Here is a 22,879-nt window from a genome sequence, read left to right as displayed (position 1 = left end):
GAAGAGTGGAGATAAAGAAAGAAGTGGAAGATGTTGGAAGTGCTTTGGGCAACGTGAAGAAGGATTTGCACCGAAGGAGCTGTTCAAGGGCCCAGCCGCAAAACAGAGACACATACATGCTTATATATAGAAGAATGTAAACCCTCCTGTATGCATACGTTAAAACGTGCATGCCTTGTTGAGAACGTAAGCAACATTCCTTGTAGATGATGGTGGTATGAGCATTTGTGCTCCTGCAGTCTGAGTCAAAAGATTAGTGATGTCCCTGCTGTAATGCTAGCGCTGTCTCCTCTGCGCCTTGTCTATGGTGGCATCAGTGTCCCTTTCGATGCAGCAAGCAAGAGAAAATAGATACATGTCTGGAGTTAAATAATACCTGCTGCAACGTGGGCATGTTGTAACCGTGGTGGTGGGGGAAGAGGTGCTTAGCAGCTCGGACAGCAGACAGTTTGTGTGTGTATATATTAAGCGCTATAGCACCAGGTGAGATAAGCTTTTCTTATGGTTTTTGTTTCTCTGGTGCTACATTTACTATTTGTCCGGGGCTAGATTGCCTCTCTGTGGTGCTACAGTTTCCCCAAGAGGATGTTCTGAAACATGGGACAAGGAGAAATCTATTTTGGTTATTGATATTTATACACAAAAGAGCAAAAAAAAAAAATACTACTTGTTGAGAAGGTGCTATTTTATTTTCCTTTTCTTCAGCCTCTGCATAAACTTCAGACAGAACAAATCATCTAGCTCAGAACTTTAGAGAACTCGTTTTCCTTGGGGCAGCTCTTTTTCTTTGCACAGTTCTGAGCTTGGGAAGCAGCGTTCACTGAGGTGGCAGGGACACACCAGCTGTGTCCGTGTCAAAGTCTGCTACTGCAGAACCCCTGGATGGGGGTGTAAATAGGCTCACCTCCTGTGACCCAGGGCAAAGAGCTCCATCTAGGCTCAGCAAGAGACTTGTTGACTCTAATTCTTACGCACATCATTTTAGAAACATTTTTCCCAGCTCCAGACATTTGCAGCACAAAACTGACCTCCGTGTGGCAGGGGGAACTTCCAAAGGCTTGCAGGGATGTGAAGCATTCAGTTTCTAAAGGAAGTTCCTTGTTTCTTAAAGACGCTTCCTAACCTGCACCCAATCGAGGAGCAAACTGCTCTGTCCCACTTAAACTTCCTGTTTGTCACTACTGCAGGAGAAATGTTTCTAAGCGATCCAAAAGGTAAATTGTCTCTTTATCAAATATTCACCGATGTGTTTTGGGCACCTGCACACGTGTTCATGGGGAGCGTTGATCCGAGTCAGTTCCCAAACAGCAGAAGGGCTATGCTGAAAGCGCAGATTGTTCCTAATGAGTAACCTTGCCCTACTTTCTATCATGTGCAGTGGTGGGAGGGATCATGTAGCTACGTGTATTTTGTCTGTGGATAGAGTGTGGACGGCCTCAGAGCCGCAGGGATTAGTCACCAATCAAACACTGTTGTGCCACTTGTGGCCTGATGTATCCTACATCCCTGCCCGGCTCAGTCACCTACTGATCTAAGTAAGAATTCTTCTAGCAAAAGGAGGAGCCCCAGCTGATTTCAGCAGCGCTGCAAGGATCAGTGACTGCTGGATTAGGTACAGCCTAAAAAAATACAGTTTCCTGCAAAAAAGCCAGGGGAGCTGGCTTACACATCTCAGTGCAAGAGAGAGGGCTCTCCCACATGTCCCTTACCCTTATTACTAGCTCCTGAGATCTGAATGTTTATAATAAACTTCTGACCCGGAATATGCATTATTACCTTTTCCCTTCTCTCTCCTGTGCAAACAGTTTGCACCGTGCTGGTTTCTCTGCCTTGCTGGCTTTCCAGGCCTGCAGCCTGGAGACGTGTAGCATTCCTCCCAGGTGGCAATTCCCCTGAAACATTACAGCACAGCAAAGGAAGGAGGAAGTTCAGTTCTTACCGTAACGTTACTATGGTAAACGTACACTTTGGGAAAGCCTCACCAAACAGGAACTGCCTCGTGTTCCTCAGTACCAACTCACCACGGACGGGCTTTTCTGCAGAGCAAACAAACCAAACCACAAGCAAACCAATAGAAACAAAGTGGGTTTCCCAGGGGATCTCTTCCCTGGTTGTTCCCAGCGCTCAGCCCCAATGGCTGAAGTTGCAATGCCTGTTGTTACCCTCATGGGACAGCAGCCAAACCTGTGGTGCTTCCCAAGTGTAGGCGAGAGCAGGAATGGAACCCGGTCCTGTTTTCACTCTGATTGATTCACTTTTGTAGTTCTGAATGGGGTGTTCAGGGCGAACCAAGGGTTAACTTTTGGAGACTTGGATCTATTCGTTGCTGGTCAAGCGAGCTTTGCCAGAGAACAGCCTCCCAGCACTTTATAGCCAGCACTCGCTGTACAGAAACCGCATTACTTCCTAGAAGGTATCTATTTGTCAAAGCCTTACGTTTTCTGCTATAATTGCTATCCTGGAATGCCTCCATTTTTTGAAAAGGGGTGTTTTTATCCTTTTTAAAATACCTGCTCTCAACCTGGTTGATGTTTATACTGGACAAGAAGGCACGCTGTGTGCTCCCCTAGCGCCCTTTGAGCTGCATCGCAGCGGCTCAAAGCTGCTACTGATGGGAAGGAAACCAGCACAGTTCCTCTCTCTCTCCCACTCACTCCTCTCCTCTCTTTGTCTTTTTATTCCTTACAGCAGCCAAGAAGGCATTGATTTTGATTAGCTCCGCAGTTGTGCCTCCGCGAGGACTGGGCTGTGCTCTCTAAATGAACAACAACAAAAAAAAGCCCTCAGCTTGGGTTTCAGCAGCCGGCGCGTGCGAAGCCGGAGGAGGAGGAGGTTATGAGATCATAGTCTATATAGAACGCCGCATAATGTGGCTGTGAGAAAAGTCTTTATTAATTTTTAAAGCTGCACTCCACCGAGGCAGCTCCCGTCACAGAGCAGGATTTCATAGTTCGAGTTAAAGCAGCAGTGCAGCACAGAGTGCTCATCAGCTGCCCTCCCCGCCTGGTAAAGTCACTTGGCCGAATGAATTCTGCTTGCAGACGGCTGTGTTACACCCAGGACAGAATCGAGCCCATCCAGATTCCTTCTTGGAATTACTGTAGGTAGGTAAGGAAATAGGGAATGGGAGTTCCACCTCTGGCGTGGTGCAGGATGGCAGTGCCTGCTGTCTGGTGCCTCTGATAAATACCACTCCATAACAATGCAGAGCAGATCAGCCATCAGCGAGCTCACAGCCACCAGGAGTGAGAAACCCATCCTGCTTGTTTCAGCGCATGTTGGCATGCAGAAATTATCCCAATTTAGCTAAGCCCATTACTCAAGCAATTTTCTTAAATCAGAAACACTTGTTAAATCAGCTTAATCTGATCTGCGAAGTCGTTTTGTTTCCATACTGTGCTAAAATTATATGAGGCTTAACTGCGCCGCAGAAGCAGGAGCAGCACTCTCTGCTGAAAGTGATTAGAAACATCTGGTGTCAGCTGGTTGCTGCATCCGCAGGCACTGAGGAGCCAGGCCTGTCCCTGCCATGTCAGCACAGAGGGTGCTGTGCCCTCGTGCAGCATCCTGCTTTGGAGCGGTGCAGGAAGGGGATGTGAACCCAAAGGAGATCCTTCCCTTCTGTATGCTGTATCACTGCACACGATGGCTATGGTCAGACAGCTTAACACGGCTCCCTTCGTATGTATTTTTCATTTTCTTATACGTTGTTTTAAGACAGCTGTCCCAATCTCAACAGAAGGCTGTTATATATAGCAAACTACCTATGGCTCCAAACGGAGCGCCTGTCAGTTTGCTGGCTCTGTTCTGCCTCCACCGCAGGCTGAGCAGTATCCTCACAACTCTTCTTGGAGCAGATCTGATTTGGAATCTAAGCTGCACGATTCAGTCCCCTGCCTCTGTGTAATGCTCTGAGAGTTCGCTGCTCTCTGTGTGCTGAGTTAAACTGCTTCTTGTCTCCTTGCAAATATTAGGAGGCGCCGGCACGTGCACTTCAAAATCCAAGGGCTGAGGGGAGTCTGAATCAAACAGGACTTGATCTTCTTTAGGAAAACCCTTGTCTGAATGGTGGGGAGGCTTCTGCCTTCCCCTCTGAATCTGCCCTGCTCTGACCATACAAGCCCTTTTAATTCAGTGTGCAGTACAGCTTTATTCCTGCCCCACCGTAAGGCATTAGAGCTTCTCCACCCTTCCTATCCTCCCGGCTGGAGCCCCACTCCGGCTGCACGCAGCCATTCTCCATCAGGACACACTCCCAGACGTGGCTCTTCTTTCAGTAGTTCAATTTCCCAAGGTTTTCAGTGTTTACAGAATATGACTTTGGAGCTCGGCAGACACTGATGCCTTCTGGGCCTGGAACTGTTGGTCTCCTTCCATTAGTAGCTACAGCTGCCACACAACTGCACTGGGCGCTGTGTCTGGGGACGTTCATGGCATGGCCTTTCCAATCATTCCAGTTTAGCAAAAGAAATCTCCCCTTTAGCTTCTGTCCTTGGGATGAGTGTCCGTTCTGCTCCTGGACGCATTTCTAACAGAGCAAAATAAACGAGATGCACTGAGTGCACAGTTCCTCGCACAGTCTGGTTTAGCATGACTCAGATGTCAGCTCTTGCAGAGGCACTGTGCAAGTTTCCACCCTCAGAAAAGCAAGAGCAAAGGGTACGTTTGCTGTTGATACAGATTCACAAAGTCTCCTGTTTGTAGTTGGATGCGGCTTCTCTCTTTTGTAAAAGGAATTTCATATGCTGAGACTCTTTGTACATATTTATAATGACTTTATTAAAAAAAAAGAAGAAAGAAAAAACTACTGTTCAATGGCAAAAAAAAAAAAAAAAAAAGGCTCTGGTTTTTTATTTCTGCTCTAAAGTTTGAGAGAATCTGTGAGCTGTCATTAACACAGGCATCACCCCGTCCCTATGGTCCGTGGTTCCCATTTTGCAGGCATACACTGGGCTGTTGCACAGAACAGCACTGCTGGGTGCACTGAGAGCCTTGCTTGCTTCCCTCCAGAGCTCTCCATCCCCATCCCAGACAGTTGTTCCCATCGGAGAGAGCTACTGGACTCCTTGCCTTGGTTTTCCACTTTCATGGCATCCATTGATATGAATCAAAGTGCGTTGTTACAAAAAGTACGGCTGTTCCTCCTCCCTTTATCTCTCAAAGCAGATGCGGGCTGTATCCCCCACTCACGCTCTGCCTCTCCTTTCTCCTCCAGCCATACTTAACCATTATTTTCAACAGAATGTCGAGCCTTAATCCCGTTACCATTAGCTGCTGTTTGCTTTAATTCTTCTCCCTGTGGAGTTTCGCAGCAGGAGGGGAAGGCGGCACTCAGTGCCCTCGCAGAGGCTCATGTCCCCCAGGTACAGCTCTTCCTGATTATCCACTCAAGTGGGATTGTAACCTTACGGCCATTTCCATAGCAATGAGCACAGAAGATGCCACAAAGCCTAATGAGACACCTTCTGTGGGCAAAGAGCACAAAGCAGAGGTTGTGCAATGAAGGAGAAAGCTCCGGCAAAGGAACAGCAGCAGCTCCATTTGCATGCAAGTGCTCCTGCAGCACGCTCAGCAGAGATGGAAACTGCAGCAATCTCCTCTTCCTCAGACACGAAGATGCTAATTCTGTTCACAACACAGGGCATCTCCTTAAAGAGCTTTTTCTGAAGCGGAGGTGCTAGAATGAGGCCTGCACCTCACTGGTGGGCAGTCCAGCTTGGATATGAACCAGGCTTGCTCTTGGAGCAATGCAGCTGCTCCTGTACAATCCCAGTCTCCAGTCAGTAAATCTCACTGCAGCCAGGCTCTGCTGCAGATGCCCTATATCCCATGCCCTGTATCCCATGCCCCAGCCCTTCTGCTAGCAACAGTGCTACCCGGGCTCTGGGCTGCACAGCACTTTTGGACCAGGTGGGTTGGAATGCAAAGCAGTGAGCAGTGCCCTATCACAGCGCTGCACCTTCACTTGTCTGAGGCTGGCCTGGCTAGCACCTTAAATTCAAACCAAACCTGACTTTACCCTTCCTTTGCCTCCCATGGCTCTCCCCATCTGCCAGGAAATCAGACAGCCTGTCATGTAAACTAAAAAGGAAAAGCATCCCCAAAGAAAGAAAGTATCAGCTCCAACTCCGCCAGCACGGGTCAGGAGGATGGCAACACAGCACACACAGTTTGTCAGTCAGTCACAGAAACAGCCGCTGGGGGCAACTCCAACCCCCAAAAGAGTCTTTGGGAACATGGTTCTAAGAGTGGTTTGGAAGAGTTCCCAACAGTAATGTAACAGAGACTGTGATACACTATGAGGTTACAACTCAAGGAAGTTACAGCCAGAGAATGATGGCTTTTTTCCATTGTAGCAGGTCACACACGTGCAGTGGGGACACCCTCCTGCTCTGTGCAATGTTTACCTCTCCTAGAAGGGCAGGAAAAAGGACACAAACCAATCAGTTTCTAACCACGTAAGTTCAAGGAAAGTTCTTGTAGCTCTTGTCCACGGAGGTCACCACAACAGAAGCACACCTCCCTTGCCTTGGAGGATGACTTTTCTGGCTACCAACAATTGATGTTCTACCAGTTGTTGGAGTGAGAGTGCTGGGAAAACAAGCAGGTGACTAAATAGCGGCATGGGGTCAGCAGATGTTCTGGTCTTCCTTCTCTCCATGCAGGTCATTCTGTTGGGTGATACGCGTTGGCTTTAATACACCTGGAAATGAGCAGAAGTGGTGCCATCCTTCCAGCAACGCAGGGTTTCTACAGTGACAGAACGGCAAAGGGGACAGGTCTTCTCCCTGTCAAACCAGAGGCAGAGGCATTCTTCACAAAACACGTGCTGCAGAGACAAAAGGGCACTGTCACAACACGGGCAGCAGGTCTGTGCTCATCCCTATGTGTGTGCACCCACAGCACAGCTGTGGAGCAGTGAACCATTCAGATTCATGTGGAAGGAGAAGCCAACTAGCAGTCCTTTCTGCTCACAGCTCCCAGTCCTGATCAGCAGCTTCCACAGCCCCAATTTCCTGCTAACTTGTTAGCAGTTCAGCAGGCTTATTGGCTTGCCGTCTCTCCAAGGGTCAGATAAAAACATCCTGCATTCCAGATCCAAGGTCTGAACTGCCAGAGGGGAGTCCTGGGACTGCAGGGCTGATCTTTTCCATATCAAGAGCTGTAATCAGACCCTACGGAGTGGAGTTCATATGGCTCAGCTATTGTGAATCAATGGCTACCCAGAAGGGAATATATCAAATAGTATATCCTACATCCAACACATATCACGTATCCAATATATATATATAATACAATGGATATCCTTTATCCAATAGGGCCAAGCTGTCAGAATTATCCAGGCTGGCCGTGCCCTGTCCCTAGCTGCGGAAATGCCAGCAGGGGAAGGTGATGTGAGAAGCTCGGGGTCTTACCTGGCACATAAGGATCAAAGGTTCCCTGAACTCTGCTTGGCAGATGGCGCAGATGTCCCCTGCCTCACTGCACTGCTGGCTGGTGGCACGGGCCCCGTAGGTCTGTTAGGAAGAATGGGGTAAAAAAACAACACCACTGTCAAAAGGTTTGAAGATAATCTGGTTTGTGCTGGAGAATACAAGCAGTGCTTTTCACACTCAGATTTCCTGCATGACATGGGAAAGAAAGGGATGCTACTCCACTGTGTGTGGGGAAGAGAGGTTTGGGAACCAGCATGCTGAACCTGGGCTGTCTGGCATGCCGTGTTCTGCCTCGTCTCCCCCTCAAGCCAACTCCAGCTTTTAGCATTTCCACTTGTGGAGTAATGATAATGAAATTTAATGAGCTCAACAGGGAGCTAAAGGGATTAATTCAGCATCATTTGCAGAGGTGTTTAGATGGTGGGAGGCGTTACTATTAGCAAGTCAGACAACAGAAGATGGGTAACAGCAGCACCCAGGGGTGCCCCACTTCTTTTCGGGATCTGGAAGGTAAATGTTGCTTCTCCTACTGTAACACTATCATAAGGGGAATGGAAACATGCTGAGGAAAAATGCCCAGCACAAACCCACAGGACAAGCAAGCTGAACTCTAACAAACTTCCACTGTGTTACATTCCTTTCCTCTACATCTTTGGTTTTGACACTTTAAAATACAAATCACAGTGTTTTGCTGCAGCAGATCTGAACATCAGTACTGTACAGCACTACACTGGGGGCAATTTCCATGTGCTGCAGCATCCCTTTGAATGGCAAAACACATCAGGCACTGCATCCGCTGCTTTAACATCTTTCCCACACACTGCAGCTCCAAGTGTTGCCAACTTTGTGAAGCTCTGTGTTGGTGGGTAAACCCATATCATGCAGGGCCCCTACTCAGACTGGGCAGGCCAGGCTTCCAGCAGCCTCTCTGTCACAAACAGGACCAGGGCAGATATCAGAACGGGTTCCCAGCCTCCTGATGAGGGATGCTGGCTTACCCAGCCATGGACAACACTCTATTTTGATTCTTCAGTTCTGATACACTGAGCTATTTTCAACTCTGTCACTCATTAGTAAGAAAGTTCTGCCTATGAAACAGACCATCTCTTACCTGTGGGGTACAAAGGACCTTCAGCGCTTTCCGGACACTTCCCACACGGCCACAGATGTCAAAAGACTGCAACAAAGACATTTAGTAGCAGGTACTTTTCAGGACATGGGCATGTACACAACTCAGAGACTCAGGAAACGTGTGGCAGAGTTTCTGCAAATGGATCCTTGGAGGGAGCAAAGATCTGAAGCAACAACGGTGCCAAAAACGTTCCATGGAGATTATGAAATGCATTAAATGAAAACCAACAGCGCAGCAATGGGCTACAGCTCAGGGACTTTGCAGGGCAGAAAGAAGACCAGAAATCAGAGCGTCGCAGTAGGGTAATGTGCCCACTCTAATACAGACCCTTTCCCATCCTAAATACTGAGGATACCCAGAAATAAGGCCAGAAAACACCACAGTCAGCTTGAAAGAGATGGAGGGGAATGTGGAAGGGTTGGAAACAGCCTGTGGGGAAAGGAGGATTTCCAGGGCTGCAAGGCTCTGCTATGCAGCTTGGGACTGCAGGACCCAGCTGGTGTTAGGAGGGAAGGAGTGGGAATTGCCTGTCCAGCTGGAGAGGGGTGCATTAAATACCACCAAGAGAAGGAAGGCCTGAGGAATGAGAAGCAGGATTGATGCTGGCTCGCTTCCATTCTCCTTAAGAAATCTTAAACGCCAGGAAGGGAATCAGTTCCCAGCACCCACAGTTCAGAAAAGGACAGAAAGTAATGCTGCTGAAAATGACTTCTGAGGAGAGACTGAAAGATGCAGATATTATCAGCTGGGCAAAGAAGTACTGCAGTGGGGGAAAGGATGGATGATAAGCTCCCTACAAACATATAGGGCTCAGCAAGAGAGGAGACACTGGCAAGTGAAGACACAGCACTGCTACTAAAAGGGAAAACAGCTGAAAACCTAATCTGATTTGCCATCTTCCCTACCTGCTGGCAGGGCTCTATGAACTAGATAAGAAGAAATAATTGGGCAGAGAACAGTTCTGCATTAGCCAGGAGAAAGGCCAGATGTCATAACAGGAGCCTTGCACTTCTAACCTGGGTGAGGAGCAGCTCGGAGGGCAGGGATGCAGAAGGTGCAGAGTGGCAGCGGAGTCGCAGCACAGAGGCACCAAAATGCCTGGGCTTGGCTTTCTTCTGAGCATGATTAAGTGGGTGCACTGCAGGGAATGCCAATGAGATCATCATGCAATAGATGTGGAATCAAATGAAAGCACCAATAATGCTTCCAGTCAGCATGTAAAGAGCTCCCAGGGTCCTTCCAGTAATGCTTCCAGTCAGCAGCTAGCACTTGAGGCTGCCGGCTGCTACACATTTTTTCTCCTCTAACAAGGATGGGGATCAGCTCCCTCCCACAGCACAGCCCGCAGCCTTTTCAGGTTGCTTTGCTTATAACATGACTTTGAATGCCTTTCCTCTGGCTTTGACATCTCCTGTTCTTCCAGCCTGTTTCCCCTCCTTTATTTTTCCTCCAGTTTCCTCTACCCCCAAAAGATGCATGACCTGCAAGTCCCTTTCACATCCCATGCACTGAAGCCTATGTTGCACCCGTCATCCTTCTAGCAGGTGGATTGCAAATCGAGTTCACAGCCAACGAGGGCTCTCTTTTGTCAATAGAAGAGCAGCATTGCTAGTTTGAAGAGTACATGCCTGAGACAGAATTCAAAGCAAACACTGTCATACCACACGGTCATTTGCTCCCTCTAGCATCACTCCTACCCTCAGTTGGTGCCTCTGTTCAGGATAGGGAACTTTAAGAGCTCAATGCCTTTATTTACAAATAAAAATCAGAGGTTTCCATTGACACGGTCTGGTCAGAGCACCCAGACAGCTCCCACTGTGCTCTGTGTGGGCAAAGGGGACGCAGCCCCAGCCAAGGCCTGGCCTTTTGCCAGACGTACAGAAGGTCTGAGTGCCAAATTGGCTTCTGTGGTTTTTCTAATGTGGTTTGTGGCTTTGCTAATGTGAACTCCTTTGGGCATATTTTCAGCATCTCAGGCAAGGAATGAGACCTGCAGCTCCTGTGATAGTAAATGGGATGCGTGGACCTAGTATTACACGACCTGCGTTGGGAGTGTGCTCCCACTGCTCCTGCTCTTCTCTCTCATTTCCAACCAAAGTCTCCAACAGGCACAGGTCTACTCCTAACCTGGCCAAATGCGTTGTACTGAGCTGCTGCCACACACTGAATTGGGACACACAGGCCCTTGTTCCTCCACCTGTGTTCTGCTTGGCTCCCCTTCTTGCAGGAGCAGGTGGGCCCCAATGCTCTTGGACGATGACTTGTGTCTAGATGAGAGAAATGGCATGTAGAAGTGCAGGACAGCTGCCCTTCTGCAGGTGTCCCTTCCCTTGCACAAGTAGGGATGCCAGACAGATCACTTAAAGTCTGTCCCTGTGTTGTGATCTGTCTACCCGACCCCCACAAGGCCAGAAAGCCTTGCAAGGGGATCCCCAGGGGAGATTCACACAGTGACATCTCCGTCCATCACGTGTCCCTTACTCTGGCAGCATGCTGCCTTGACTTGGACACAGCAGATTCCCATAACCTCTTCTGCTTCCTGGCAGCAGGGGCTGTATGTCCCACTCCTGTATTACACATAGTTGCAGCTGCAGGCATATCTTGGATTAAGACCCATCAGTTGAAAGTTACATAGGTCAGTAACCCACCAGCTCTCAGCTCTTTAGGTTCAGACTTTCAGTTCTTCAGACTTACTTGCACCTTCTCAGGGGAATGGATAACAGTGCATCTCTTTGCTTCAGCTGCTGCCCTGCCCCAACATAACGAGACTTACATACAGCTACTTCTAGACCTCAGATCTGTGACAAGCCTACATAAAGTCACACCTATTCAATTACAGTTGTATAGGCAGGCTCTATGCCTCGTTATTTTTGAGCAAACATCAGTTGCATTTGTCTGTCACTGAGACCCCCGACTTGTCTCAGAGATACCAGCCCCTAGAATGGGGCCAGAACTGCCTGTTTATCCAGGCAGGACCTGGAAGTACTTTAATCTGCCTGCTGTACTCAGTGCAGCAGTGAATGACAGAATACCTGCTCTCTCTCACAAGACAGAGAGAAACATTTAACTGCAGCAATCTCTCGTAGTGCTGAATCTACAAGCCTGGAGACAGTAAAGCTCTCTTCTGATAGTGGCCTCCCACGGCTCTGCTGTCATTCTCTGCTAGCCTTCACAGAATAGAGACTATTAGAGAGCAGCAATGACTTCATCAGCCTGATGCAACATTGCCTGAGCAGCCACACATCTCCCTCCAGCTCACTGATGCCCATGCAGTGCTGAAGCAGAACGTTTTGGCAGTGAAGCACAGGGCTGTCCCCAGCTGCTGCAGCTTCCTTTCCTGCCTAGAGATGGCAACATCTAGAGGTGTATTTCTCCCCCCCAGCTGTGCTGCTGGCTCTGTTCTTGCTCATTATCGAGACGCTGCTCACCTTGCAGAGGCTGTACAGGATGATCAGGATCCCTCCTAGGAAATAACTGCTGGATGGGTCGTCTCCCATGATGTATTTGTACCACAGCTGGATGGGGACGAGGGATCGGAACAACTGGCTCAGCTCTTCAATAACCAAATAAAACTTCCCCTGTAGAAAAGGAAGATAGGTGATCAGTATCAGGAAATCCAAAGAAGCACATTTAAGAGGTGCGAGGCTTGAAGCATACAGGACTTGTGTTCACCTATGCAGATTGTCACCCTATGCAAGGACTCATGAGATGCAGTTATCTTTGTGGCCACCTAACCCAGTGCCTACAATGAATAACTGCAGTTTTCTTAGTGTTCCTCTCACTCTTTGACTTATCCAACTGTTATTTTACATTTGTGAACCAGAAGCTTTTAGAGCAGGTTATGGGTGTATATCTTCTTGCATATCTGTACAGCACGTTAGCAGCAGGGGTTAAGGCTTACAGGCTTCATGTACATAACACGTGGATACTATCAGTAATGAGAAGAGGAATACAAGACAGGTCTTTTTCAAGCCATACACCTGCTGAAGGTGCAGAGATATAAAAGCAAGGTGACACCATCATCATCTATCTCCATAGTTGTGAGCTGTGCCTGCAGGTGCTAAAGCAAACCTTATCCCGATATCAGATTGAATGCCACAAATGCAGCAAGGCAAACTTTTCTGAGGACCTCAAGGTAGAAAAAGGAGTAAGGGTCACCCAGCCTCAATAAGGAGCTATCTGCGCTCTGTCCCACAGGGTCTAAGAGGGAAAAGTGGTGACAGCACAGCAGGTCACTTCAAGCTGTGGGCCCAGAACTATGCTTACAGTGTAATGACATTATCCAGACCGCAGAAATATTTTAATGCCAGCTTCTATTTGATCCTAACAGGGAGAAGGGGGAAATTCCCCTGGAATTGTGCTGTGCTGTCCCAGTTAGCTTTGTCATCAGTGATGTCAGCTCGGGTCAGCAGCCATCCGCAGAGGTGTGGGGTGGGATGAACCCCCACCACCCAGCAGGACAGCAGCAGCCAGCGCCCTTCCCTGGGGCTGGAGGATGAGATCACTCGGCGGCCATACCAGCAAATCGAATCCTTCGGAGAGCTCTGGCATTCTCATGATCTCATATCCCCCCCGGGACAGGGAGTGAGGTCACACCAGCAGTTGCTAACGGACCTGGGCTGTTTTCTTTCTCTCCCCCCGCCCCCCCTCTCCTCCTCGTTAATCCCAGGTGGCATCACGGAGCAAAAATGTAACGGCGACAATCCGTGGGCCTGAACACAAGCAATTTATTAAATTAACACAGAGGGCCCCACGCTGCCTCGTGCCTCCGTATCATCATCGGTTATTTCTGGAGCCTTTGTGACAGAGGGTCACAGCCTGCTAATGACTGCACTGCCGTTCCCTTCCCTTCACACAGACGCTTCCCCACCTCCCCCTGCTCAACCAGCACTGATGAAAGCTACCGGCAAGCCGCAGGCTGCCAGCTGCTCATCTCCTCCATCCTCCTGCCGGGCTCAGCATCTTTCATTCAGCCTCGATTCCCTGGCAGGCCAGGCTGGGCCAGGTCACTGCTTGCTTTCCCATTGCATCAGATGGATTTTGGGGCATCCATCCTCTGAAGCCTGAAATCAGGGCAAAGCTGGAACTGTTCCCCCTCAAAGCTTCTGAGACACTGACGTGGCTGAGCCTACAGCACCGTGTGAAGGTGGGTCAGTGGCTGCGGGACTCTGAAATGAATGTGCCACGAGCAACTAAACTCCAGGATTTCCAGCCACAAACCTTGGACCCTTGACAAAGCTTCACTGATTCCTCCCTGCTGTGATGTGAACCTGCAGCTTGCAGTGCACCAGGACTGCTTAGCACCCTCACAAGAGCACAGGGAGGTTTCCAATCAAGACACCTGTTCCCATCACCATTCAGCCCTCAGGAGAGGCCCTGCGGTAGCTCAGTGATCACAGGAGGGGTGAGCAGCACAAGGACAGCAGAAGAGCACTGAGAAGAGAAATAGTGCTATGGTAAATGTTTACAGATAGAGCTTATCAGGCATCTCAGTGCAACACAAGCCCTTCTCCAAGCTAGGGAAAGTGCCAAGGAAATAGAAGTGATTCTGCAGAGGGCCATGTTGAGGATAAGTGTGGTCTTCTGAGCCAGAAGCTTAGAAAACAAGGTTGTTAGCCACAACTTCAGAAGCAAAACAGCCTTCAGATAGCAGGAAATCACTGCAGGCAGCACCCATCATCTCAGTGCTCCTTTCTGCTTTCTGCTCTTCAACTCTGTTATTTCTTGGCTATCCAGGCTGAAGTTTTCTGAGCTGAATACTTTTTTTTTCCCTGCCACACTTTGTGTGAAATCTTGAACGTCTGCTATTTTTCATCCATATTAAGAGGAGCTGTGTGTTCCATTAAGAGTGAATACAACTACTGCTCCTGTACAGATCTGCTTTGGAGCTATGACTGGAAGCAAGGCAAGCACTGCTTCTCCTTCAGGTGACTTCTCTTATTTCACGGAAACCCGCATAATCATAGAATCATAGAATGCCCTGGGTTGAAAAGGACCACAGAGATCAACCCCCTGCAATGTGCAGGGTCACCAACCAGCAGCCCAGGCTGCCCAGAGCCACATCCAGCCCGTCCCTGAATGCCTGCAGGGATGGGGCATCCACAGCCTCTTTGGGCAACCTGTTCCAGTGCGTCACCACCCTCTGGGTGAAAAACTTCCTCCTAAGATCCAACCTAAATCTCCCCTGTCTCAGTTTCAAACCATTCCCCCTTGTCCTGTCAGTATAAATCTAAGCACTGCGGGGTACAGCATACCACATCTGCTGATGGATGAAGAGGTCTTACAGCAAAATAACGTGAAATGACATCATTAACAAATTAATCACAATATACACAATCCCAAAGGGAGGGCAATTACAGCTGCAGAAGCAAATTCCCACACACCCTAACCAAGCACTGACTTTGGGCTCTCATTTGACATAAAGCTTTGCATAAGTGCACATGTGCTACCACAGAAGGAAATGGAGAGAGGCATGCGAAGGCTTTACACCCGGAATTAAAACGGGATGTAAAAGTGAGAGAAGTTGCAATGAGGCAACTGTAAGATGTGATTAGCACTCAAGGGAAGCTCCAAGTCTCACTTGCTCCGCTGCCAGCAGCATTAGGACACATAGTGAGGCAGGAAGATGCTAGAAACACTTTGAGACCTGCTGGCAATTTGGATCAGAGGAGAGCAGACTCTGCTGAGATTTCAGATAGCACTGCCAGTGTAAGGAAGGAGCAGTAAACAGCGCTGTGACATGGAAGGTGCTGGTGAAAATCCATGCAAGGCTAATGAGAAGCAATTCCAAACGGGGTCTAGAAGGACTAGGAGATTTCCATGGTTATTGTACAGCACTTCTGACAGTCATACCTCACATAGCTTCAACTGGGAAGTGAAACTTGGAAGGTGCTTCAGAGCACTGTTTTCTTTAAAGTTTAGCAGCAGGGACGTTCAGCACCTGTCAGGGAGAAGAAAGAGTCCCAGCTTCTCAGCTTATGTCTTATGCTTTAGTTTCTTTCTTTCTTCAACAAATCCCTTAAAGCAGCTGCAAGAGGGAAGTCTTTACAGAACCACCAGACCTCCTGTGGCTCTAGAGGAGCAATGCAGTGTTCTCCAAGCAGAGTGAATCTATTTCTGAGCGAGTTTCCCCCAAAGAGCATCCAAGATCCTCAAGGAGAGGATAACGAGAGGATAGGCTATTGCCTGTCTAGACACAACTTAGCCACACTGCTGGAGAAGATTAGGATTAACTCTGGCAACACACAGACAAGAAACAAGAAGACCATACTTGGAGATCTTTTGTACCACACCACTTACATTCCTACTCCCAGTACTTGTGCAATTTGTTTTAATGCCTCCATGTTTTTGATGAACAGCATCTAGAGGACACAAACATTCCAAGCTAATAATTCTTTTCCACTAGGATGAAGAAAGGTACCACACCAGCTTCTTATTAAATGTTTCATGCATACTCAGCCCTAGGATGGAAGAGGGACCTCTTTCCTCTTAACATACACCTCTGGAAGAGGCTGCAGCCTACAGGAACTGCTATGGCAGCAGCAAGCTGCTCCCCTTCCCCCATGATCCAAAGGGACCTTGTTCTACATGATGTTCTACAGGAATGCAGTGTGCAAGAGGAGCTGGGTGTTCAAAGAACCAAACAATTCTGCACATGCAAGTCATTTGTGTGACTAAGGAATGGTCAGTCTGACCAATGAGAGGCTGGGTCCCAGAATTCTCATATTTCATGGTATCTCATGGTATCTCATGGTATCTCATGGCATCTCATGGCATCTCATGGCATCTCATGGCATCTCATGGCATCTCATGGCATCTCATGGCATCTCATGGCATCTCATGGCATCTCATGGTGCTGAGCTCTGATGGAAAATGGAAGCAGGCTATTGGACAACCTAACCATTGTGCTTATTTTCCTTACAGTAAATGTTTAATTATACAGGACTGTTCAGAGAGACAAACAGGTTATGACACGATAACTACAGATACATCCTCATGCTCCATTCTTATATAGAAGAGAACTGGGGCTACTCTAAATTAAGCCAGTTTCCACAGTAGAGCTGTAACCACCCTACACCAGAAAACTTAGGCTGCACCTGAAAAGGGTATCTGCTCCAAAGTCAGAGTGCAAAGTTATGTAAAGAATGGCTGTCACACACTCAGACCATATTTATTCCAACCAAATTTGCTGAGATGGTACACAAAGGAAAAAGCCAAACAGAATTAAACACACTGACCAAAAATGAACAAGCAACCATTCCCAGAGATGCAGTGAGGGGTCAGCAGTGCTAGTTCATATACTTGCCACTGATGCAACCTGAACAGTCCACAGAACAAACCTCACATGAGTAATGCTAGTATGACCCAGGACTTAAACTCATTTGCAATGTCTAGATTCATCTTTCAAGCAGAACAGACAAGTATTTACTCAAACACTAATTTCATGCTATGCTTTCAACAAACGTTACTGTTTTCCTCATGCATTTCCAGCCTTCTAGACATGCAGGCTCTGGGCTTCCCTGGTGTTCTTGTAACTGTGCTGTGCACCTGTACAGAACATGCATCCTGACTTATGGCCTTTTTTATTCACTGTCCAAAGGTATGTGCCTTTCTTCTCTATATGTCTCAGGTTCTTACACAGCTCTTTTGTCCTGCTATTCCTTCTCTACCCCACCCCCACGCTACTCTTCTCTCCCCAGGATATCAGCTTAGATTGCTGACAGCACCATGAGGAGGGGATGGGAGACTTGCAGGCACCTGGGATTTCCTAAACAGAAATCTTTGGCAAATGTCTTATTATTATTTATTTCCTTATTTTTAATTCCACCCCCCTCAAGCTGTCATTCCTTAGCAGTGAAAATGAAAAGCTGCCATTTACGTGCACACAACAATGCTGGCTGCTGCAGGCCACATGGCTCCTGCAGTTTAATTTACTTTAATTCATTTTACATTGAACCAAATGATCTTATTTGCTTATTTTAATGGGCAGCCTTCAACATGCAGGGTGGGAGCCAAGTCCCCCCCCCCAAAAAAAAAAAGACTGCCAGCCCAGCTGCCATTAAAACTTGCACTGAGCTTTGAAGGGTACAACACAGCTCTTGGGGTGAAGGGACATCTTTAACCACAGGTTAACCACCTTCTCCCCCAAACCCCAACATGGAGGCACAAGATCTGACTCTGATTTGGGTTACTTTCCTTTCTCTGCTATGCACATACTACTCTTTCTCTGTGTTCCAGCCTGACTGCAGTCCCAGACTATGTTGGTATCTCTGTTTCTCCAGGCTAGTTTGGAACCTGGGAAACTCAGTAATGTTTTCACATTTTCATTCTTCCCTTGGTGGGGATACTTGCAAAGATATCTTCTGTTTAACACATTCACGCTTGGAATACTCTGGGTAGATGTAACAGTCTTCATGCTTTGCATTCAAGCAATTAATATTGTTTTGGTTCCTGTCAACCTTTTCTGGGCCCAAAATGTCTATTGCTATCTGTATTCAAACAGAAATGACAAATCACTTTTTCTGCCTTTAAACATCTAAATAAAAACTTGTTTTTCCTCAGTTACAGCGTGAGTTCATGCTTCAGTAAATCTCATTCTGAATACAGTGAAGCTTCAGGTGGTCCTTTAGCTGTTGCAGTGGGTCCAAAATTGGGCATAAAAATGACCAGAGGGCTGGAGGTCCTGTAAACAAGGTTGAGGGAGCTGGTCTTACTCAGCTTGCAGAAGGCTGCAGGGGAGAAGGGAGCTTACAAGGGAGGGAGACTGACTCTCTACATGGTCTGATAGTGCTAGAACAAGGGGAATGGCTTTAAACTAAAAGAGGGGAGATTTTCTTCCAAATCTGTACTGGATCCAAGATGGTTACCGACATCACCTTAACCAAATGCCTCCCTTCCTGTGATGGGGCCATACTAAGAATGAATGACCATATACTTGAGACTGGGAAAACCAAAGTTTTTCACGTGTTCACTGTCCAAATGAAAAGATGCATCTGAGCTAAGTGGAATTTGATACTATGCACTGCTTTCATTAATGACTTTAATGATAGAACCAAGCAGGCTTGTCAAATGTGCAGTTGAGGCTTAACAGAGAAATACATAGGAAGGAAGAATCATAATCCAAAATCATTCGACAGAATAGAGAAATGGTCCGTAAAATGTGGACAGCAATTCATTAAAGAAACACCAAAGAGAGTCCAGCAGAAAACAGTAAGAAAAACAAAGATCTGAAATGAACCAGTCTGAGGAAAGACTCGATTATTTCTTCTATAGAGAAGACTGAGAGGACATACAAGGTTCCGATGCTCAAAACCTTCCAAGAATATAATCTTGCTTCAGTCCCAATGGATATGGAAGAAGTAAGAGATTTAAGAGGACATTGAGAGTCAATGTATCACATGAAAAAAAACAATGTAAGCATCAGTGAAAACAATATAACAGAGATGACTAGACTCTCAAGGAGCAGTATGAAAAGCCAGACTAGCCTTCAAAGTGCCTTTGAACTTCCCAGACAAGGAACATCTGAAGAGCCTGCTCAGAAGTTGACCATAGAACGATCAAAGCCCCTCATATGCCACCCATTGGCAAGCTTTATCATCTACTACCAGCAAGAAGGTAACGCAAGGAAATTCAAGATACCTCTACCCCAAACACTGCTGCACTGAACTCTGTCCCTGACAGTGGAGTAATCCCCACGTCAGGTCTTGCATAATAAGGAGCTAGAGGCTGCAGAGAGACCCTGGGTGAGTTCTGTGGTTGGACTTGATCTTAAGGTTTTTTCCAACCTGAGCACCTATGATTATGTGATTTCAGGAGAAAAAAAAAAAAACACCAAAGCCCATGACCTTACAGCTCTGCCCTACAAATTTATTTCCCCAACAGCTTGCTGTCTGTGGTGATTAAGGAACAGCCATCCAGTTCACAAACCACAGGCAAGGCTTGCAGCGTAAACACCAATACAAGCATTTGGGGAGGAAGACAGTAACTCTGTATCTGGTAAACATTAAGACAGGAGGTGGTAAGTACCTTGGTAAGAATTTGCTCAAGGTAATATCTACAGTGCAATAGAACTGTTTGAACTCAGAGCAAGCTTATCTGGGCTAAAAAAAGTCACTTGAAAAAGAAGATGAGCAGAATCGTGTTGGCTTGTAAGTAAGCTGGGTGAAGGCTTAGAGAAAGAGCTCAGCTATGTGGTTACCAGTGATGGTTTCTGCGGCATCCTGTGGTTCTCTTGGAGCTCTCCCATCCCAGTTTGATCTTGGTTAATTTGTTACACCAGATCTCATCCCTGGTAGGCTCAAAGGATGCAGTGTATGGAGCAGGATAAAAAACAAATCCAGATCCATAGCTGTAGGTAACAGCAGTCTCAGATGTCAAGGGACAGTGAGACCATCAACAACATCCTAAGACAAAAAGGGACTTAAAAAAAAAAAACAAACACCAAAGTGAGAAGTACTGCTATCCAGGAAAAGGTATTAAAAAATGAAGCATCTGTGCTCTGAATCATTACAGGCCCTTGACAGATGTGATCTTACCAACCTCCCACTGTAGCTGCAAATAAAGCCCCCTTCTCTTTCTTCTCTCCCGACAAGGATTAATGAGTACTTGGGATAGCTCTCAGACAAGCAAGCAAAGGCTGTGAACCTTTTCCAATACTGCCATTTATCTTGGGAAGACTATTCACATCATTTTTTTTCCTCCCCTCCCCAAGCTGGATTATGCTCCGACCCAGCACATTAATCTCCCCCAAATAAAATAATAATAATAGAAGAAGAAGGAAGAAAAAACCAGCAACAACAGAGGACCTGGACAATTGCCAGAGATAAATTAATAACCATCTCAAACAGCCCTGCTGTGCAGGAACAAACTGCCCAACTCCCCTGCCACCCGTGTCATTTGTAAGCACAACTATTCCCAGTTTAGATATCCCCTTAAGTGCCCTGCCTGAGACTTTCATCGATTAACTGTATCTACACAGTGCCCTTCATACCAACAGCTGCCAGAAAGTTGCTTTACCAAATGCAAGCAGTACACATTGCTACCTTTGCCACTGAAATGTAGACGCTACTAAAGTGGAAGAATGCAGAGCATGACAGGTCTGTAAAGAGTAAAATATGTACATAAATATGTATGAAAAGATACCATCAGAAAAGATTTAGTGAGGAAGTTTAAGATGTTAGGCCTGGTTTGTGTATGATTTATTTTAATTTGTTTTAATTTATTTACTTGGAATATTTCTTCAACTGTGATTGGAACAAGTGTTATCTTGTGTGGCATCAGTAGCTTCAATTTCACAGTTGCTTTTTTGACCCAGAGTGGAAAGTCAAGAAGACGAACGTTTGCAATTTCTTCCTGATAAGAAGAAATTTGTGCCTCAAAAATACCCACTGACAAAGACAGCTCAGAAAACAGGGCTGAGAGCAGCACCCCCAAGAAAAGCAGTTATCTCACTGCTAGCAGTATCTCCTCAAGCAGCACTTACCTCTCTCTTCCCAGCCTCCAGTCACTTGCTGGCATTACCAAAGCCTTGCTCTGGTCTGTGATTTTTCACAAGCCAAAACCTACTGCCCAGGTAACTCTGCTGAAGTTTCAGCAGTAGTTTCCCTATTTCTTCCCTTCCACTCGTATTTCCGGACATACACATGTTATAAAGATATCAGATTATCAAAGATACACATCCATGGATCCAGAAGAGAAGTGACTCTTACCTTTGACTTGACAGCTAGGATGATCTTAGGCAGGGCAACAATCAGGCATTTCAATGCAATGGTGAGATACTTCAGCACAAAGTCTGTGATCCCCACAATCCACATCAGGTCAAAAAAGTCCAGTCTCTCAATGTTGGGCTTCAAAAATATCAGGCTGAAAAGCACGACAACAAGGTTCAAATACCAATGAGAAGAACCTCATTTAGGCTTCTTGATACCAGCTCTACCCATTGTTGGCCAAAGAGGGCCTAGAAACTCCAGTGAACCACAGTGAAGTTCTGAAGGACAATAACATGCAAATTAGTCCCATGGTTCCTCCAGGCCTCTTGCCCATTTCTACCAAGGTCAGCAGGTTTGCCCGCTATCAGAACACAGGACCCAAACTTGTACGAAATCTATCTTTGAGATTTCAAGCATTAAAACCTGCAATCCACCACTAAAAAAGAGCCTTCTGTCTAACAGCAGTGACTTTAGTCTTCCTTCATTCCTAACTGTGAAAGCTTTTCCCTTGAGGTCACAGTCATTAGTATGATTCCTTGGACAGGAAAGTCACAGCAAAACTCAAGACCACTGTGTCTTCCTTCAGCGAAGCAGCCTTGCCACAGGTAGAGCTGTTTCAGGGGCAGCAGTCTCTAAAGCTGTGCGTGTGAAACGAGTGGGTGACAAAGGAAGCATGGTATTAAGCAGAACTACGGCAGAAAGGTTAGGACTCCAGGAGGGCCATGCTCTGTCAGTGACTCATGGGCTGTTAGTTAGCAACTCTCACCTGAACCAAAGCTCCAGAAAGGCAGTGGTCTTTCCTTAATGCTACTGACTGGGCTGAACGTCTGGTCTTTAAAGAAGGGGAGTCCAGGACAGCACAACTTCACATAACCATGAGCAGGAGCTACTGACCTGAGCAGCAATGAGGTCTGGACTCTCCTCAGACTGAAAAAATAGCTTCCTGTTCACAATATTTACCTACCAAAAGCCTCATGGTAGAAAGTAAAAACTTAAGAAAATAAAATAAAGAAAATAAAAAGAAAGGAAAGGCAAAATAAACAACCCAGAAGGAAAAGCCTGAGCGTGAATTTAAAATACTCACAACATTGGCACAGCACAACAGGTAAAATTAAACCCTAAAACAAAAACAGAATCAGAGACTTTACTACTATTTATGCGCTAGAAATGAGTAAAAAGTAAATCAGGAAATGAAAACTAAAGGAGAAAGAAAAAAACCCAACAAAACAGTTATTTCTAACATCACAGGCCTGCCTTGTGAATGGACACAGTTCCATACATCATGCACCAACACGTCACTTGCAAGCATGGGGTTTTCTAGTAAGCCATTGCCCAGACTGTTCACTATTAAACTCTGCCCTAAGCAGCATGTAGGATGGTCCCTGATTGCTGAATCCCCTCCCGCCCCCCTGTCCCCTTTTTTTTTTCCAGAAAACTTCTCATATTTTAAGCTATTTCTATTAATGAGCTTAACCTTAGCCTGCTTCCTAAAGCCACATTGCTTCCCGATGGTACAATACATTTCTTTTTAGCACCTTCATACCTTTCTGCCATACCTCTTTCATGTCTCCCACAAACTGCATGGAGATTATCCCACAGCTTAC

General features: G+C 46.8%; 1 protein-coding gene across 4 annotated transcripts in view; it reads right to left on the bottom strand.

The window, feature by feature from the left end:
* Positions 1-667: 667 nt before the first annotated feature.
* RNFT2 (ring finger protein, transmembrane 2) overlaps positions 668-22,879 on the bottom strand; it is a 30,716-nt gene continuing 8,504 nt past the window's right edge. For 2 of the 4 annotated variants that reach the window (XM_072350718.1, XM_072350716.1), the window contains exons 6-10: positions 21,276-21,429; positions 11,997-12,146; positions 8,548-8,613; positions 7,416-7,517; positions 668-6,829 (exon numbers count right to left, since the gene is read on the bottom strand). In XM_072350718.1, the coding sequence (XP_072206819.1) occupies positions 6,695-6,829; positions 7,416-7,517; positions 8,548-8,613; positions 11,997-12,146; positions 21,276-21,429 (607 nt within the window). In that variant the 3' untranslated portion in view covers positions 668-6,694. Of the gene's footprint in view, positions 6,830-7,415; positions 7,518-8,547; positions 8,614-8,660; positions 9,707-11,996; positions 12,147-21,275; positions 21,430-22,879 lie in introns of those variants that run through there. The other 2 variants (XM_072350715.1, XM_072350719.1) reach the window with 2 other exon arrangements.

This window comes from Excalfactoria chinensis, chromosome 16, assembly GCF_039878825.1.
Source record: "Excalfactoria chinensis isolate bCotChi1 chromosome 16, bCotChi1.hap2, whole genome shotgun sequence".
NCBI classification, from domain to species: domain Eukaryota; kingdom Metazoa; phylum Chordata; class Aves; order Galliformes; family Phasianidae; genus Excalfactoria; species Excalfactoria chinensis.
This window is presented reverse-complemented; position numbering and strand designations above follow the sequence as displayed.